The 19,831-nt window shown below is 45.7% G+C and overlaps 1 protein-coding gene across 1 annotated transcript in view; it reads left to right on the top strand.

The window, feature by feature from the left end:
• CNTLN (centlein) overlaps window positions 1–19,831 on the top strand; it is a 1,560,264-nt gene that overhangs the window by 278,952 nt on the left and 1,261,481 nt on the right. Inside the window, exon 4 of the mRNA XM_086961469.1 lies at window positions 9,929–10,013. Within this exon, the coding sequence (XP_086817595.1) occupies window positions 9,929–10,013 (85 nt within the window). The remainder of the gene's footprint in view (window positions 1–9,928; window positions 10,014–19,831) is intronic.

The raw sequence follows: 19,831 nt of genomic DNA, 5'->3' as shown, positions 1-19,831 counted from the left end.
AGTATTGGGGTCATTATGGGCTTTGATTTCCTTATTTCCCTTAGTTGTTTTGATTGCCACACTTAGGAAATCTGTGATTAATGACAGTCTACTGCTATTGGGGCATGAGTGGTGCCTTGATGGTACTGGTGTGGCTGATGGAGTTCCTTTCTTGCCTCTGTCTTGGGCGACATGAGGGGCTGATTCCGTGACACTTTTGCTACTGCTGTGGGTGATTCGCTTCACACTTGCCGAACCAGGGTTTACTGAGATAACGGACGTGACAGAGGTAGAGACTCCCGGCACCTGCGGCCTGTCACCGTCTCCGTCATCTTCATCATCAGGTTGCCCCCGTCCTGCATTTGTCCCCTCTGGAGTTACTCTGGGTGTGATTTCTGGTGTGAATTTAAGTGAAGGACTAATATCCGCCTTAACTGGCTCTGTGAGTTCATTCAGCATCTGCTCCTTCTTTGAACTTGCATTAGTCTTTTTGTCTTTTTTTTTAATTTCCCCATCTCTAATTGTTCCTGATCTCATGACGAACAGTTATAAGCAAATGCACTTCCCTGGCTAGACGGCTGAGGTTTAAAAACGTTGATTGAGGTATGAAAGAGGAATGTTGAACGATAAAATTAAGTTTTAGCCTCCTTTTTTTTTTTTTCCCTCTAAGTAGCAATATGCAATATGCAAATGTGGTGAACCAAGCGTTGAGTCAGTGCAGGCTATATGCAAGGATAATTAGTTAGTTAGTTAATTGGTGTAATTTGGTTTGGCCTTGCTTGAAAGACAAGCTATGGAGTCTGAGAAGCGAAGGTGGGGGGTGCAGCCTGGTCTGAGTCAGAGCCCCTCACAGCGCCCCCCACATCAACTACTCACCAAAAATTTCGAAACTTGCTCGTTGTCAGTTTTGTGTGTCCGTTTGTGTGGCTCCGTGCCTTTCCTTGCTTACATTGAACTAGGCTGTGCTTAATCTGTGTTGATCTCCTTGCCGAGGCTCTGCAACTCGTGCTTTTTTGCGGGGTTTGGCCTCTGGCCTCTGGCCTCCGGTTTAGCCTCTGCCCCCCCCCCCACTTCCTCCGTACTCCGGTACTCCCGTGGGGGCCAGGGTAGGTGGGGCGGGCCGCTGGTTCACTGGTTCGCTGGTTCACTGACCGTGGCTCCTGCCCAGCTGCTCCCTGATCTCACTGGCCGCTCCTCCTGCTTCCCGTCCAAGTCTGAGTTCCCTCCGGGTCCTGGGCTCGGTACTCGCCACACCTTTGCTGTGCCCCCGGTGCCCCCGTAAAGATGTGGCAGCCGTAAACCTTTGGCAAGTGGGCGGCTGGTGTGCGGGCGGCGGGTGGGCGATGAGCGATGAGTGAAGGTCGGTGCGCGGCGTGCAGGGGATCACCAGGTCAGCAGCTCGGCAGTTCGGGGGCTCTGCACTCCCACTCAGCCGGCTGTGGTCAATTCCAAGTAACCCTGTCCCCTGTCCCCCACAGGGGCACCGCTGGAGCCTGGACCCCGCTGGAGCTGCCGCTTCTCTCTCTCTCTCGCTCTCCTCGTGTCTTCCCGTTTTTCGTTTGGCATTCCGATGGGCATAGCTCGGACTTTTCCATACAGGATTTCCATCTTTTGGTGAAGGTGTTAAGTGGTAGGGTTCCCATTCTAAATCTGAAATACAAGGCCCTATCAAAGGATTTTCCAATTGCATCCAGGTACAATTCCCGCCTTGGACAGTCTTTGAACCTCAAAGTCCTCTGTTAGCCTGCCCAGAGAGGTGCTAGAGTTTCTTTGAGAACAAATCCAGTCCCAATAGAGCTTTTTGAGTGTTTGCTTTGGGGGTGAAGTTCTATTTAGCCATGATTCAAGTTGACCCAACTTAGTTAATAAGCTCTTCATGTCTTTTAGCCATTTGATTTTATGCCAGCTTGGTGATGACATGATTTCCTTGAGGCCTCTGGCATATCCGCTTAGTTCTTCTACCCGCCAGATGCGGCCCCATAGTAATAAAGGGCGAAATTTCGCAATTTCGCCAATCTGGGTGCAGCCAAGGTCCATAAATAAAGGAAGTGTCGGGGTACCTTGTGGAAGGGACATTATTTTTCTGCAGAATTTGTTCTCGGATCTCTGCAGAGCATCAGTGGACGAAGAGCCCCAAAGTTCCGCCCCATAGAGGGCAGAGCTAACACCTTTAGCTGCGTAAATCTCAAGGACTGTTCCTATAGGCCTTGTTGTGCTGGAACGTTGCTCTCTCAAAAGGGCACCTGTAATCCTTTTGTGGTTCATCAGCATTTTATCTAGGTGTGGCGTCCAGTCCATTTTGTCCGATAGGCGTATCCCAAGGTAATCGAAGACCTTTACCCTTTCCAGGAGCGCAGCGTTTAGGGTGGGGGAACGCACATGTTGTTTCGGTGGATTGAGGACAAGGTACTTCGTTTTGTTTGTATTTATTACCAGACCTCGTTTGGTACAAAAGGATTGGAAATTGTCTAAAAGTCTCTGGAGTCCCATTGGGGTTTTGGAGATTAAAAGCGTATCATCCGCGAAGAGGAGGGTCGGTATGCGTTCGCCAGCCAGGGATGGCTCGTCAGATGGATGTTTGAGGAGATGCTCGACCACCCCATTGATATAGAGAGAGAAAAGGGTGGGAGCCAGAACACATCCCTGGCGGACTCCTCTCTCGACCGGAATACTGCCCGTTTTCTCCCCTCCAGAACCCCACCTGACTTGGGCAAAGCTGTCCTGGTGCAATCTGACTTATAGGGATAGCAAATAATGTGGCAGCCCCATGTCAGCAAGTACTTTCCATAATAAGCCCCTAGGTACAAGGTCAAAGGCAGTCTTTAAATCGATAAACGCGAGATAAAGACTGCCCTTGCCTATAACCACAACCTTCCAATATACCAACATGAGCCTGAATGCTTGCTCAATCGTTCCAGTACCCACTCTAAAGCCTGCCTGGAAGTCGGAAAGGATTTTGTTTTCTTCTACCCAATTTAGGATTCTAACTAACAGGACTTTGCCGACAACTTTTTGGCTGGTGTCTAGCAAGCTAATCGGCCTGTAGTTAGATGGGTCATCCCGCGAACCTTTCTTGTGGATGGGGACCACCTCAGCCCCTTTCCACGATGAGGGAATAGGGGCACCCTTACAGATGGCAACAAGGAGGGAGTGAATCAATTTACCCCATTTGGCGCTATCGGATTTTAGCAGGTCCCCGGGAATCCCATCAGGTCCGGCCGCTTTTTGTGGAATGATAGTGCTTATTGCGTATTCCACTTCCTTTAGCGTAAAATCAAAGTCAGTGGGGCAAAATGCATAGTTTGTGGTAGGCGAGGATATAACAGGCCCTCTCCCGTCGGAGCCTTCATGGCAGGAATAGAGTTTGGAGAAGTGATCCTCCCACGCCTGGCTTGGGATATTGCAGGTTAGCAGATCACTATCTGGTCTATTGCGTGCCCTTATAGTGTCCCAAAACCATTTAGAATCTTTTTTCAGGCTGGCTTCTTTGAGGGTTAACCAGTAGGCATCTTCCCACTCCCTTTTGGCTAACCGCAAAACCCTTTTGTGTTCCCTCCTAGCTATTTGAATTGATAGGGGGGACTTCCCTTTAACTGCCTCAATTAGACATGTCTTGGCCTTCCTGCACGATGCAGAATACCAGTCATGTCTACTTTTGGGTTTGGTTAGAGGTTTGGTTTTCCCTATAGTCCCTTTTACCCAAAAAAGGTCCCCTATAGTTTTTATGGCTACTTCGTAGATAGTTGTTACCTTATCTGCTGCCATAAGTAAGTCTATGGAGCTGATTTCATCTTGTGAGCCTTTAATCACCTCTTCAATAGTGGACAGTTTATTAGTATTACACAAGATTTTATTCCACTTAAGGCGTCTTCCACAAGAGGAAACAGTAATCTCCTGTGGGCAGCTCGGTGGTACTAACGACGCTCCGGTGGACCAGGAATTCATTAGGGTTAGGGAAAGTGAGTTATGATCACTCTCTATGGTAGGAATAACAACCATATCGATGACCGAACTCCAAAGCCCCTGGTCCAACAGAATATAGTCTATCCTTGTGGAATGACCAACTCTGTTGAACGTTGGGGCACCCATCTGATCAGAACGTGTGCGGCCATTGGCTGCTCTTAGTCCAAACTCTAATGTAAGTGCATTGAGCTGTATTGCACTGCGAGTCCAGCGCTTAATGGGTGGAATAGAGAGCATGGGAATACCCCACCTACTATCCTCTTCTCCTAAATCAGGTATTCCTTCTAGGGGGAGTGGCTCATATGTGCAGTTAAAATCTCCTGCTATTATAATGTGGCCAGGTTCGCTATGGTCCCCTAGTTGGGCCTCAAGCTCCGATACTGTTGGTGAGATGCACCCATTTTTGGAGCCTCTAACGTAGACATCGTAGAGATCTACAAGTAGTCCCCCACGTTGGCCCGATAGAGAGATACCAAGGATATCTGGGTTTCCTGCCTTCTTTATGGTTATCCGACAGTTGAGCGAAATGCTTACCCAGATGATAAGCCCCCCTGATGGCCGCCCCTTCCCTGTCTTAGGTTTTACAGCTGGTGTAAAAAAGGTAACAAACCCGACGCGGTACAGTGGCTCAGTGCTCCAGGTCTCTTGGAATGCACAGATCTTGTGGGCGTCAATCAGGACGTTCCACTCCGGGAGGCCTAATTTCCTAGAGATCCCCGCAAGGTTCCAGCTAAGAATTTTTATCTCGCCATGTGTTGGATCACCGTCGGGGATGGTAATAGTTTTGGAGTTAGGTGGGTCTACACTATCCCTAGTTAATATGTGGGAAAGTGGTATTGGGGGTGCCACTGTTGGGGATTCGGGACATATGGGGGAAGGTATGGCTAGGGGAACATCCTCCATATCATTATTGGTGATAGTGAGATTTGGAGCTGGAGTTTCCATGAAGTTGAGTCAGTCTACCTCATCTAACACACAAAATCTATTGGGATGAGCGAATTGTGAGTACGAGGGGTCGAAAGGAAGGGGCAAGTCCTGCCATGGCTGTTGCCACTGATGGTTAGCGGGTTGTGGGGGCTGAAGGGGTTGCTGCCACTGCTGAGCAGACTGATATAGGGGTGGTGGGTGTTGGAAAGGTTGTTGCCACTGAAGACTAGCATGGTGTGGAAATAAAGATGAGAAGTGTGGTGGTTGCTGCCAGTGTTTAGTGGTATGTTGCGGGAGATCCACAGACCCTCTGTTAATTGGAAAAGTAGGCCGATGGGGATTTAGTCTTGGCGGCATGGGAAGAAAGTAAGACAAAGGGAGTGGATTAATTTGGGTAGCAGGTCCACTGTTGGGTGTATTGCATATGTAGCTGGCTGCCCCTATGTCCCTAAAGTTAACTGTAATTACATCCCCTGCTATTGTTTTCTTACTCCTGCCCACCCAGTCCCCTCTACGCACAGTAAGAATTTCACCACTCATATTGCTGGGTAAAGGTTTGTGTAGTTGGAGCCACTGGGCACATTTGTTTCTTAGCTCTACAAAGGTTTCTTTTACTCCCTCCTTCAGTGGGGGAACAGCTGTCAACACAACCACAAAAGGAGAGACTTCCGATGGCAGGCTGATTGACTTAAAACGCGCCTGCTTTGACTTAGAGCCTTCGGGCTTGTTTGTAGAGAGAGGAGCTGCAGGGTTGATAGACTTTCCTGTGAGATCTTTTGCTTGTGAGATGGTAGTTTTATTTCCATCAGCAGGTTGTTGTAAAGCCGAAGTAGGACCCACCGCCTTCGGAGTAGATAGGAGTGGGGGTTGAGCAGAGTTATTCCCTGTTTGGGACAGGTGTGGTGTGGCTGAATCCTTGGTAGCTGATGGTATCTTTGCCTTGTTGGATGCATCTTTAGGGAGCTTGACGCAAGGTGAAGGCTTGGGAAGTGTTTCTTTAATCCCTTGCGACTGAATAGACCCAGACCCATTCATCTTATTAGGCCATTTCGAGTTCATTAGCGACGTGAGTCTGTCAAGTTTGGAAATTAAGGGCTTGATTTGCGCTGCTATTGTGGCCTCAAGGTCCAGTTTGAGATCTATTACCATGTTTTCAACCCAGCAGGGTATGCCTGGCGCCGAATGCGGGGTAGGCGATATCAGGTTATGATTCCTGGCTTTAGCTTTGGGTTTTTCCTTAGACTTAGTCTTGGGCGCAACCTTTGTAGGAATAGTAGCCCTTCCCCCGGAGTCGATAGATACAGGAGCTGTTCCCTTGTCAGTTTGCCCATCTAGACTCGGCTCCGTCTTGTCAGATGTCTGGCAGGCTTCTAGATCTGGGGTAGCCTCAAGATCGACATAAGACGGATCCGAGTCAGATTGGGTGACTGACAAATCGACAGCGTTTGGTACTGTGAATGCGCCAGCGGTGGTCAAGGGTAGGGGTAAGGAACAATTTTTCAAAGCTTGCTGGGAGGGTGAATTTGCGTTTGCAAGAGAGCCCAAGGACGAGCGCTTAGCGTTCATGAGATCCAAGGAAACTCTTTTTTCCAGCAATATAATACTTTTATCGATGGTCTCGTTCACCCGTGAGATGAAAAGATCTATAGGTCCAGTCACTTGTGCTACCGCCATGGCTTTTTTAGTACAGCTTCTGGTTCTATTACGCATAGTTGACATCTGTGAGGCTGGACCAGATGCAATAAGGGACCTCACAAGAACGGTAAGTGATATGACTGGGAGGCGGCCACTATGTGTTTGAAGAAGGGATGGATATCACAGTGCCGCCTACCTTGCCGATGGATTGAGGGCGATGAAACAGGGGTTCAGGGCCAGGGCCGTCCTCTGCCGTCCTTGAACGGCCTTAAACGGCCCGCTCTTTGCCCGGTCTTCGCCCCGGCCTTAGCCCCGCGCGCGTCCCTCGTGCGCGTTACTACCACAGCTTATCTAGGGAGAGGTCAAGTGAAGGGGGCGGGAAGAGGACCAGCTGCGGCCGATCCGCGCCGCTAGGCACGCTGGTCCTCGCAGTCCCGCCTCTGACCTTGGTGACCAGCTGTTGGTTTCCAGGAAGCGCGTTGGTGCTCAGATGCACGTGGAGAGAACAGGAGGCTGAGTCCACAGCAACAAGAGTCTTTGCCTGCGAGCGGCCCCCGCGAAGCGGGGGCCGCGAGGCGTGGCGAAGCGGCCGGAGAGCAGCGGAAAGCAGGAACAGCACTCCGAGCAGTAATGGACTGTTATATATAAATCCGGACTTAACATACACAAATGGGATTCCAGTTCTTATCCCTCTTTCAAGCATATAATAGACAAAATACCTATTGATCCAAGAAATATAGTAGAAAGGCTTATAACAAAATGATTTCCGGTTGGCACAAAACATTTGGACTTCTAGGCTTACTCTTAGCAGTTTTGATTTTATTTACTAAACTGCCGATTTTAATGTGCTGTTTAATGACCTTGTTGATTAAGGGATGGTCACTGCGACAGGTATAGTACTGAATTTAGAATTTTACTCTCGGGTTCCTACGGCCTACATGCCTATAGTGGTGCATAATATTGTCCTTCTCAGACTGGAAGTTGGTAAATTAGAGTGGTCACCTAACACAACAATTACATTTGGTCTTTTAGCTCCTAAATCTTTAAAAAAAATACCTACAAATTCATTAATAGAAACAACCGACTTCATTTAAGGCAGCAGCTGGGCATATGGAATATTAAGGCTGCGACTGTGCCTAATCCCTTAGTTGCTCAATATTCTGACACCTTAAAAATATCATGTACCAGCAGACATCCGAATAAATGAACATAATACAGATACTGAATATTGCTGAAAGAGCTTACAAAAATTGAATTACTGAAAGGTAAATAGTATCATTTCAGACACCACGCTGAGTCGCATAAAGTCACCTAGAGACCATTTCGAAGATGCTGAATTCCCATGACCATTTTGGGAGGTTGAGTGCTGTAATCAGCGAGTCTCTGTGATGTTGCAGTAAGCTATTACATTTTTCACGTAAAACGCATATAAGAATTAGATGGAAAATAAGAAACAACCCAGAATATGCACCAGATCTGAGGGTTGCGTGGATTTGTACACAGCAGCACAGAAAAGATACAAATCTGATTTGACGTCTGTGTGGGGAATTGGGTTATTAGTTGTGCAGCCAGCACAAGTAATAGTTCCTCAATTGTCCTCAGTGGGATCCAAACACCCCATTGTAGGGCTTGACGCTCACATGGTAGCGCTGCAGAACAGTTTAAGGCCTACTCAAGGGAGGTGGTGTGGGCTAGTAATCACAAAACACTTGTGTGCAATATTAACACTCAATAAATGATAGTCCAATCAGTACTTTTTCTTTTTGAAAAGGAGAGGTACGTTTATTACACACACATTACTAAATACTTGGTAGTAATTTACAAATATACAGTGACAGATGGAACATACCATAGACAGCATTGTGTAATTAATGGTGACCCCGTAGGTGGTCACCTAAACATAGCTAGTGAGTTTCAACAGTCCTTATGCGATCACAAGATATTCCTTTGGCATGAATCCTGGTCAAATTGTGATAAATGTTTTTTGGGTTCATGATACATCATTATCAGGAATTAAGTTTTTGTGTGTTTGTGCATTCTTTCATATGTGACATTAACCTTTTAATGGTCAGAAGAGTTTCTACTAGCAGCTTGCATAAGTGTGTAAACTTGTAACCAGCTAAGTGCCCCTTACCCTTGATGCGTTGCAGCTGCCTTATCCTAAAAGGCAGACACTCACAGTAAACACACAAAGTCCTTTTACCATGTGATTACTGTGGGTGAAAAACCGGTAGTGAGACTCACCCACAGTAAAAAGTCCATAAACTGGGTGATCATAACAGCAGAAAATCTGGGTGTACTGCTGGAGCAGAACCCAGTGAAACAGTCTACCAAAGCAAGACCGTGCAAATACTCAATTTACCCAGCTATGTAGAGGATCCCAGTCCATCTTCAGTGCTGGAGGAATGCATTGAGGATCCAGTACCAAACATTTCACATTTTTATTTAGTGTCCTTTTGAATTGAAGCTTTTCAATTCACATCAGCAATTATGTAGGACCCTTGAGGAAATATCCTTGGATCACCTTTCCTTGATTAACTAATGTGCCATTTCAAATATAACACTACTCTTGAAGATACTGTTCTGATCAAAAAAACATAAGGCTGCAAAGGAGGGCCTGCAACCATGAGAAAGCATTCATTCAACATTTATATCCACTTACGTTAAGGATATAACCATAATTGTTTAGGGATGTAATGTCGAGGCATCATGGACAACCAGGCACTCTTGATGCCTACTACACAACGGCTGCCAAAGCGATACCAAACATTTTGTGTTGTCTCGAGCAGCATCCAGGACATACAATTATTGTTTCTGTGTTATCGGTTTCATTATCGTTTGGCGAGAACCGCAAAAAGAGGATTTGTTTGATGAATGATGATGCTTTTCTTACTTTGCAGTATGATTTCCAGTGATTTTTGGAAAGGTTATATAAACTCTTTGTAAAGAGGAAGTATGTTAGTCCCTGCTATTCCCGCCTCTTTCTCTGTCTGCCCGAGCCTCTGGTATTTTTGTCTGCTGCCCAGTTAATAGTATTAAAAATGACCTTCCGAAGTAATTCCTGAGTGAACTACTCTAGTCTAAGAGGGACTTTTTTAGATTTTGAAGACTGATGAATGTGAAAGAAACCCCTTCGTTTCACATAGATATTTCAAAGAGTATTCTTTCAAAACCGTCGTGCTAGCCTGTAAGGGTTTTTGTAAATAAAGATGTCATCAGCGTCTGCAGATGTAATTTGCTGTCACTTGGCATATGCTCTCTGATTCTTCAAGGGCTGTCAGTCTAGGATAATTTAATTTTCAGTGCTTTAAAATGACATTCATTCTCAGCACGGGGAACATTGTAATTATTAACAACAAATTATTGCTAACAAGCAGTGTCAATATTTGATTACGTTTTTTTTTATAATTCATTTTTCTTCCAGAGAAAAGCAGAAAGCCGAAGCCAGGGATCTGAAGATATTAGAAATCCTGCAGGTCAAAGACAGAAAAATACAGGAGTTGGAGAAGGTTTGTGTTTTTTTCAATGTGCACGAATGAAATGGATGTCCACCTTAGTTAAGAGTGATCCTCAATATTTGGGTCCCATCTCGTCTGCATATTAATCGGTTTATTTTCTATATATTTTGCTTATTTATTTGGCTATATCTATAGGTGTGCTATGCCTTTACAGTACAACACAAATGTGTGTGTGTATAGGGGGTGGTGGACTTATTTTGAAGGTACTGTTAAGTTTTCTTTTGAATAGAAGCTAGTTGATGTTAATCCCAAGTGGAGTTGTGTGGTAGTGACTAAGAAACTTCAACTTCTATAGCCAGAATGTATTTTCAAGAAGACAAAATCTTTTTATATGAAACCCCGTATTCTTAACTTAACAATTAAATACTTCATTCATTAGGTCTCGCCTAGGGTAGCGCCTGCCTGTCTCTTTGAGACATGCTGTATTCAGGATATGATGAACCTAAGAGAGGAGTAAGGCCCCTTTGGACAGACTTGGGTAGGGCCGTGTAATGAATATTAGAAAAAAGATTTACCAAAAGTCCTATTTTTCAATTAGGAAAATCACACTATATACTTTTTGTGATTTGGGTTATTTATTTACCCTTTCTTTACTTATTTCTTTTTTTTTTCACAAAAAGATATCCTCTTGTTTTTAGAGAATCACACATAAAGTTTACACTTACATTTACATTTACTACCAATCAAAATCACAAAAGACAAGATCTACACACCATGAAACAAATCACATAATCACTACATAAAACATACGATATGTCACCGAGTTATTCAACATTAATTCCACCATATACATGTAATGTATATAAGCTCTCGCGTACGCCAACAACTATTTGGGCATATGTGCACAACAAACCAATTAGGCTGATTTAAAAAAAACATTATTCGACATCAAACATTGACTCAGCCGATGCGTTTCAAGCCTCGATGTTTTCTTTACGGGCTTTCATCAGGGCTTCTTAATTCAAGAAGTTTGGACATATCGACAACCAAAACATGAACAAATCAATTCAATTTTCCTTCTTATCCTCTTCGCTAAAAGGTTTCTACCTTAGCGGTGGACTGTACCTTTTATTGGTTAGTTGACTGCCAAATCACTTCATGTAAATAATTCCAGCTCTGCACAGCAAGATGACCCCTACAAGACCAAACCATTCAGTTGGTGTCAATTTAGTTAGGTCTAGCTGAAATTCATAGCCCGTGAATGGAGTGCGGGACATGCAGCAAGGTACCTTAAACATTCCACAAAACACCTCTCTGGTTTTCTTCTTTTTCACGTCTCCATCAATCTAGTTTTTTGTGTATCTAGGAGAAACCGGACAATCAGCGCCCACTTATTAAACTATATGGCATCATGTACCTGTAGTGTAGTTGTCATTTTCCACTTTTGGTTACCTTATTTCAATCAGGGGCACGTTTATAGACTATCTGCAGCACATCAATCTCTCCTTTAGTGAGGGATCTGGTATACCGACTTCACCTTTCGGAAGCACTTCCCGCGGGTTGATTCTAAAAATCCAAAAAACCTGTGACTTAGTTATTTCTAAAACGCAACCTGGGCTGCTGGGCGGTGGCGCGGTGCGCATCGAGGCGGTACAGGAATTTCTTACCTCACCGCATTCTTTGCTTCAGCTGACAAGCGGGGCTATTCTCTGACGCCAGTCTCTGCGATCATTTACACCGCAGCTCTGTATATCACCGGAAGTGCTTATATGTCACTACCTGCTTGTGTCCGGTTTTGCGCTTGGCATCATGGGTATTGTAGTTTATTCGGCAACCGTGAACTGTGTCTAACGCGACCTATGTCAATCTATGCGTTTTGGACCCGCATGCTGTGGGAATTATTCATAACTACTCAAAGAATATATCTGCTTGAGCGGGCACGGCCTACCACTCACAGGGACACTTTTACTGTGTTTATTCCACCAATGAACGTGAATCTTTCAAATGGCCACAGTGTAAGCTATCTGTCTATCCTTGGTCATCAAGAAGTGAATGATATTAGGATATTATCCATTTTGCTGCCAGAGCCGGTCTTTAAGTGAATTTTGGGTTTCAAACAACCAAATCTCCGCCACAGGCTGCAGTAGAGTTATAAAGCTTAAGGAGCGGAGGGTCAATCTGGTCTGCAAAGGCCTTAAAGAAGGGTGCAGTGAAGCCGTCTGGGCCTGGGGCCTTATTATTCTTCAGGGATTTGATTGCTGCCTTGAATTCTGAACTAGAGATTTGTGATCCCAGCTGTGCACTGTCAGCTTCGGAAAGTTTTGGAAGGCGGAGTGAATTGAGGTAGTCCTTGCAGGCGGGTTCGTCTAATACCTTGTCATTTTTGTATAGATCTTCATAGAATGTCTTGAAGGTGTCGAGGATGTTTGACTATTTAGTCTGAAGATCTACCAAGCTAAATGTATGAGTGTGGCCACATATGGGGCTGGAGTCTGGGGCTATGTGTCTGCAGACGAGCTACAAACCATAGAAAATTATTTCTTGAAATACATATTAGCCCTCCCCCGTAGTGCTCCGACTTACGGTGCCCATGTGGAACTCGGTTGGGAGTATCTGACTGACATCATTAGATACCAGCCGATTCTACTATGGCACCGTATATGGACTCAGGAGCAATGTCATCTAACTAGGTCATTAATATCTGACTGTCTCACCTTGTCCCACTGGAAAAAGATTCCCTGGTTGTTATATGTTTCAAAATTTTTGACAGATTTGAACCACCCTGCATATTTCACCGACCCTGAATCTCTGGTGGGCATTTCTAGAAAATCTATGAAAAAGCTATGTGCTGACCACCTAAGTGATCTTCGTCTGTGCTCTGAACTAGTTAAAAAGTCAAATGTTCATTTAACGATGGTCCAAAGTTCTTATGGCATTCAACCCTATTTGTCTTTTTTTCTGTCAAACCATGAGAGATATGTTTTAACCAGATTTCGGTTTGATGTATTTTATCGTCTTGTCTCACTGCCTGTGCCTTTAGACTGGTCACGGGAATTAGCAAATTGCCCCTGTGACGGTCTTACTCGCCAGTCAACTATGCATGTAACCTTCTTCTGCGGTTTTTTATAAATTCCCGCGGAAACGATGGCCGGTTCCACTGCTTCGGCACTTAGGATTGAAAAGATGTAGACCGGCTCTTCTGGCACTTCAATACTTAGACACCCCGTACGTAGCCAAAACTGTTGCCTGCTTCCTCAAAGCCTCTTTGAAAATTCACTCCCAGCTGTTGGCAACTGTCCCCTAAGATTCTATTGAATACTGTGCTACTACCTCGTATAAAGAGTTATTGATTACTTGTAAATTATCTGCCTTCCTTAGCAGCAATTGAGTAAACTGAATCTATACTGACTATTGTGCTATTATATTTGTATATAGAGTGTTAGTGTTTACCTGTAAAATGCCTTCCTTAGAAGTCAATGAGCACATTGAATTTTTATAATGTTTTAACGTTTTTAAAATGTACTTTTTATGATTGTAAATTCAATCGAAATAAAGTTATCTTTTGACTTTGACTTTGACTATTTAGTGTGTGTGACGTTGCATGAGTTTTTAATGGACGATATGGTAGACAATTTCTGTTTGTGTTTAAGATAGGAGGCCAACAGTTTCCCGGCTTTGTTGCCTTCTCATAGCTTCAGGGCCTTAAAGCGGTTAATCCAAACCCCCGCCCGTTTACTGGTGATGGTGTTGTATTCGTATTTTTTCTTGGTTAGCGTGTCTAAAACACCTGAGTCAAGCGGGTCGGATTTGTGCTGAGCTTCTAGAGTGCCAATCTGGTGTTCCAGAGACTTAAGTTCCTTATTAAGTGCCTTGTTAGTTTTGGCCCTAATGGCGATGATGACCCCGCGTATTGTGGCTTTCAGCGCATCCCACAAGGTGCTAGGTGAGGTGTCGGGGTGTCGTTTAGGGAAAGGTATTCCTCAATTGCGTTCGATATTATTAATTTGTTTGTGGGGTCTGAGAGTGTCTCCTCATTAAAGCGCCATCTCTTCGGGGGAAGGATCGATCTGGAACCAGCTAGTTTGGTGTGGATACAGGCGTGATCCGAGACTAACTTGGGGGCTATAACGGTCTCTTCTATAAGATGCGTGAAGGGGCTTGAGATCAATATGAAGTCGATACAGGAATAGGAGTTGTGTGGAGCAGAATAAAATGTGTAATCCCTACCGTCCGGGTGTTGTAGGCGCCATGAGTCTTTCAGGTGAATCTGTCACATAGACGAAGGAGGGCCTCGTGTGAGCGGGAGGGGTGGAAGGCACACTTGGATTGCCTATCGAGAATCGGGTCAAGGGGGAGATTAAAGTCGCCTCCCATTATCAACAAGTCATCTGAAGGGATAGGTTCTAATGAGCGGGAGACAGAGTTCCAGAATTCCGGATCGTCTGCGTTTGGGCCGTAAATATTTAGTATATGTAATGGGTCGTCTTCCCTGAGAAGGTTAGTGATGGATAGCCTGCCAGCATCGTCATGGGAGTGTGAGACTAGAGTAAGGTTAGCTTTTTTCGCTAAGATGGTGATAACCCCTCCCTTCTTGTGAGATGCTGGTGAGGATAGGATATGTGATGCCCAGTGGATATTCAAGAAGCGGAGATCATCCTCGGACAGTTTGGTTTCTTGGAGTAAAATTATGTCCCCCTTGGATTTGGATATATACTCAAGAACTTTCCTCCTTTTTACCGGGTGGTGGAGGCCCTTAACATTAAGAGAGACAATCGTAAGATCGTCAGCTAGAGAGTTTGTCTTAGCCATTTGGGTTGAGAAGCATCGTTGAGAGAATGCGCTCTGATTTAAGGGAGACCATTAGTGACTCCCCCAAATGCTCCTTACAGTCAACGTGAGGGCCTATGCGTGAAGGTACAGTGGACTGCAATGAAATGCATTTGACAAGTGTGGAAAAGGTAAACATAGGAACAAAACAATACATAGTATAAAAAAAGAATAAGGCACTTTGAACTCTTGTAGCTCCATTTTCTCCCCCCTCTGCACCCCCCCTCCCCCCACCCCCTCCCACAGTCCCTCCCTCCCCCCCCTATACGTACTTCGGGAGTGCGACGGCAGTCCCGTGCAAGGCGGAAATCAGGGATACATATGTGGTAGCTGTAAGCTTCTTTAGGCTAATGTAAGATAATGTTGGCATTAGTACCTGCAATTTTACAAAATTCTAACTAGTTCAAACTGCCTAGGCGGTGGAAAGAGCCACTTATTAACCATAACAATGACATGGGCGGTGAATGGAAGGCAGTAGTACGAACAGGATATAACTATATCACATACAACTATCTGTAACGGTGAGCCATAAAGAACATTGCTGACCAAGTATAATCGGCACTATTTCGACAATCATACAGCGTTATACACGAAGGATCAACAGAACATCAGGGCTCAAGGCCTACTCACAATGCCGATACCACATGGAAGAGTCCTGCAAAGGGAACAAAATGTCCGCTTTTAAGCATAGTTCGGCATGTTGCGCTGGAGGACGACAACACGACGCAGGACAACATTTGTGGAAGTATAACAGTGAAGGTGGAATCGAGATTAGACTGACAGATTACTCATGGACTTTTGTGCAGACTACGAGTGGGGTCAAGTCTTCCTCTTGTTCGAGAGGCCGGATGCCAGGTCCATTTCTTGTTCCTGACGGTCTTCCAGAAGATCAGCAAGGATTTTGGGGTCCGTGAAGAATCTCGGGTGGCCGTTGACTACAATCCTGAATTTCGCTGGACCAGCAAAGGAGAAAGGAATGCTTTTGGACCTTAGCTTTTCTCTGAGCTCCAGGAAACCTTTGCGGATTGCCACTGTGTCCCTTGAGTAATCTTGAGTAAAGATGATTCTATGGCCGTCCCATGAGATGGAGTGGTTTCTTCTTGCGAATTGGAGGATCATCTCGACGTGTTGGAATCTGAGTGGTTTGCAGATAAGTGGTCTGGGACCATTTGAGCTCTTAGTAGCGAAAGTGGGGATCCTGTGTGCCCTATCCAATTCAAGGCCATGTGGGAAGTCCAGTTTGGTGACCATTGGGATCCATGCTTCGAGGAATGCCACGCAGGAATCCGCATCTTTCTCTGAATTCTCCGGAACGCCAAAGATTTTGATGTTACCTCTTCTATTCCTGTCCTCCAACTCCGCGTTATGGCGTTTCAGCTCATCCGTTGTCTTTTCTAGGCATTTGATTTTGGAGACTGACTGTTTTGAGATGTCCTCCATGTCGCTTATTCGCTGTTCTGCCGCGCCCAGGCCTGTGTTAATTACATTTATATCAGCTCTGATCGCGGTAAGTTCAAGTTGCATTGAGTCGGTATTGGATTTGGTGGATTTAGAGAGTTCATGTAGATATGCCAGTTTCCTGAGGATCATTTCCATATTAGCTGCCATATCGGCTTTTCCTTTGATGGGTGAATCCAAGAGAGAGTCTGGTTTCACCTTTTTCGGATTGTTCCTGTCTTCTCTGTACGCCATTTTTGCCTGGTGAGTGTGCTCGCTCGCAGTGAGTCTGTCTGACCCTATGTAGAGTTGGCGGAGAACTCTCCTGGACGGCACGGATTAGCACCTATGCGTTATGAGTGGGTTGCTGGATTGCTGACCGCGTCAGGATTTTGTTCGCGTTTGCCCTGGAGCAGACAGGTCGAAGGCGTTGTAGACGGACACCGCTGGTTGGTAAGGGTGAAAGGAGACGGCAGTGGAACCACTAATACATCTGAAACGTGCTCGCATTTGCTGGGAACCAGTCAGGCGATAGGTGCTGTAAGAAGACACAGCTGGCTGTTGAGACTGGGTGCCCACGCGAAAAGGAAGATGACTGCAGGATTACTTGATCCCCTGTGGGCCTCTTGATGGACAGGTCCAGGCACCAATGGTTGTATGACCCTGTTTACTGGTGTACGGAAAAGCAGGAAGAGCAGGGTGCAGAAGCCGAACAGTACATACTAGATGAGGTATGCTGTTCCTGTAACTCATGGGTATGGAACTCCTCTTAGGGTGTTAGTGCATCCCTGTGGTAATGAGGCAACCCTGTGGCTGTGAGGCCGGATATTGATTCCCACAAGGGCTTAATCGTGTAGGCACAGACACAGGCAATCATAGGTAAGTGTGGCAAGGTAGGTAGGGTTTCACATGACAGGAGTTTATGGCTCTGTTGGCAGAGGATGGCGGTGGATAGGATTGTGAGAGTCCCAGAAGCTCACCGTGAGTTGGTGTGTGTACTCCTCGTGGGGATCGCTGTCGGCGCCGCCGCCATTTTAGAGTCAGGCGCGTGGAGCTGGGTGAAACATTTGCAGCCGGTCACTCACCTCCTTCTGACGACATTTAACCACTGGCTGAAGTTTATCCAGGGGCTGAGTGACCTGTAACGCCGGCGGTGGGTCGTAGAAGCCAGTGATAGCACCTCCGGATCACTCGAGGGTCAGGCGCTGCAGTTGTGACAGGGCGCTGCCATTTTGGGCAGAGCCCGGGCGAGGGTCGCGTGGCCGTCCAAAGGCCAGCAAAGTCCCTTAAGAGTGTTCACAGCCCGATTTCAGGGCATCGGAGTGTGCAGCGAGGGTCCGGATTCAGAAGCCTTGGGTCTGGGCTGAATCGCGCCGCTGGAAGCAGTGGTAGCACCGAGGGCGCTCTCCCTCTCCGCGGAGCACTCGGTTCAGGCGGCCATTCCTCCTGCCGTCCAAGCCACGCCCTTAATCTTAAATTATGACAGCCGTGCGGCAAAGGTGTGCTTCGTTCTTGTCTGCAGAAGGTCCCATAATCTATAGCAGTAGCCAAGCGCTATATATATCTATTTCTTTACTTTGGTTACAATCACAGCATCCACACTATAGCTTTAAAGCAAAGGTGCCACGGTTGCTTCAAAAGTAAAGAAATGGAAAAACAAGCATTTGCAATACAATAGGCCTCGCATTACTAAAACTTTTAAACTATTGGTGTTGCATTATTAGCAGTAAGGTGATGACTCAGATCCCTCAAATCTCGGTAATACCTCCTCATCTTTAATCGATGAGTTGGCCCTCTACTTCTATCCAGTAGTGCTCCCGATAACGCAGCATGTTTAATGCAGCGCAAAATGTCAGGGAAGGGTGAGAGAAAAAAGAAGAAAAACTAAGGTGCAGCTTTGGAGATGATACCAACAGGAGTAGGAGGGGGGCCTCTTCTGAGAACCTATGATGGGATTATTCAGCACCCTAATTGATATACTCAGCTGAGGAGCCTAGGAAGATCTAAAAGGATACCAGCGGACCGTCGCGGGGTATGTCTTCAGGTTTACCTAGAGTAGAAGCATCATTAGCCGTAATCCTCCAATCCATAAAGCAACTACAGGCAGAAACACAGCTCTCGAGCCGCCGTGCATGGCTTGCCACAAATTTTTTTTCATGGAACAATAAAGAAAATAAAACGTACTCTGACATTGCAGGAAGAATAACTATGGTTGAGGAACGGATAGAGTGCTTAGAGACTGAAATTAATGTCCTCAAAATTCAGAAATCCTCTCAGAAAACAGCTATGGCTGACTTCTTTTGGAAACTGGAAGAGCAAGAAAACAGACCAGGATTAAGCAACTTGCGATTTTTCGGGATTCTCGAGGAGGTGGAAGGACTTGATGCAAGAGCCTATGTAGTTACATTACTGAGGGGAGACTTCCTGCAAAAAGCTAGCTCGAACTGGGACGTAGAAATCCAATGTGCACACAGATTCCCACTGATGTTGAAGAAATCTCGGCCTAACGAGCCGGAAAGACCTACGGCAATGCAGGTCTACTTCGGAAACTTTTTGCTTTGTCAAGAAATGTATGATCCCCCCCAAAAACAGGAAAGGTAGTTTGAGGGGGGTCAAATTTTTTGTGAGTCCTGATTTTGCACATACTACGGTAGAGAGGCGATGGCAGTTGCAACAACTTTTTAACCCTTTTCAGAAAATCGGGGCTGAAGTATACCTCCTAGTATACCTCCAAAATCCTGCCCGGTTAAAAGTGGTGTATAAGTGTTGTACCTGCAGGTGCTCTGAGATTTTAGTTCAGGAAAATTTAAGAGATTAGTGGGGGGCTGGGTTCTGCTGTGGATACAAATATGTAGATGCCTCAGAGGGCAAATTTAGGGTTAAGCTTTGATTCAGACGGTTTGGCTGGCTGAGTAGGCCACTTACCCGTCAGGGCTGAAATTTCAGGAACAACAGTATTGGGATTCTTTTTAGATGATTCGGATGGGGGTGTGGTGGGCAATGTTAGCTTCCTTTGATGTCATCACTCAGGCATGCTGCCTGATTGCTCATATGGTGGTGGGTCTCTGTGTGGGGAGTTCAGGGGGTGGGTTGGTTGGGGGTGGCAATGAGAGGATGAGGGATGGGGGTACTACACAATTATAGAAATATCACAGAGATGTGTTAAGAAGAGGAGAGGATTGAATGTATTGGACGACAGGGACTTAGAGAGAATGACTGGTGACTGGATGATGGATCTAAAAAAAGGGATGAAATGAGTAAGTTGAGAATTGAAACTGTGAATATTTGCGGGCTTAATCATAAGAAAAATAGAGTCGCTGTTGAGCTACAAGCACTAGATCCTGATAATATTTGTCTCCAGAAGGCACATATTGAAGGGTCTCAAGTGTCATCGCTAGATACGCTTGGGTAAAAATAGGTTGCTGGGACTTTGCAAGGGACGCGTACTTGTGGGGTGGCAATCCCAGTTTGAAGCATATTAGGGTTTTTTTATACAAGCATGGGCAGACAGGTATGGGAGGTGGACTATCGCAGAATTTCACTCTACTGTGAGAAAATGTACCCTGTGTTCTGCTTATGGGTTCATATCTGATTATCCTGGATTA

Source organism: Lissotriton vulgaris, chromosome 3_1 (assembly GCF_964263255.1).
Source record: "Lissotriton vulgaris chromosome 3_1, aLisVul1.2, whole genome shotgun sequence".
NCBI classification, from domain to species: domain Eukaryota; kingdom Metazoa; phylum Chordata; class Amphibia; order Caudata; family Salamandridae; genus Lissotriton; species Lissotriton vulgaris.
Note: the sequence above shows the minus strand (reverse complement) of the source record. Positions and strands in the feature narration are given on the sequence as shown.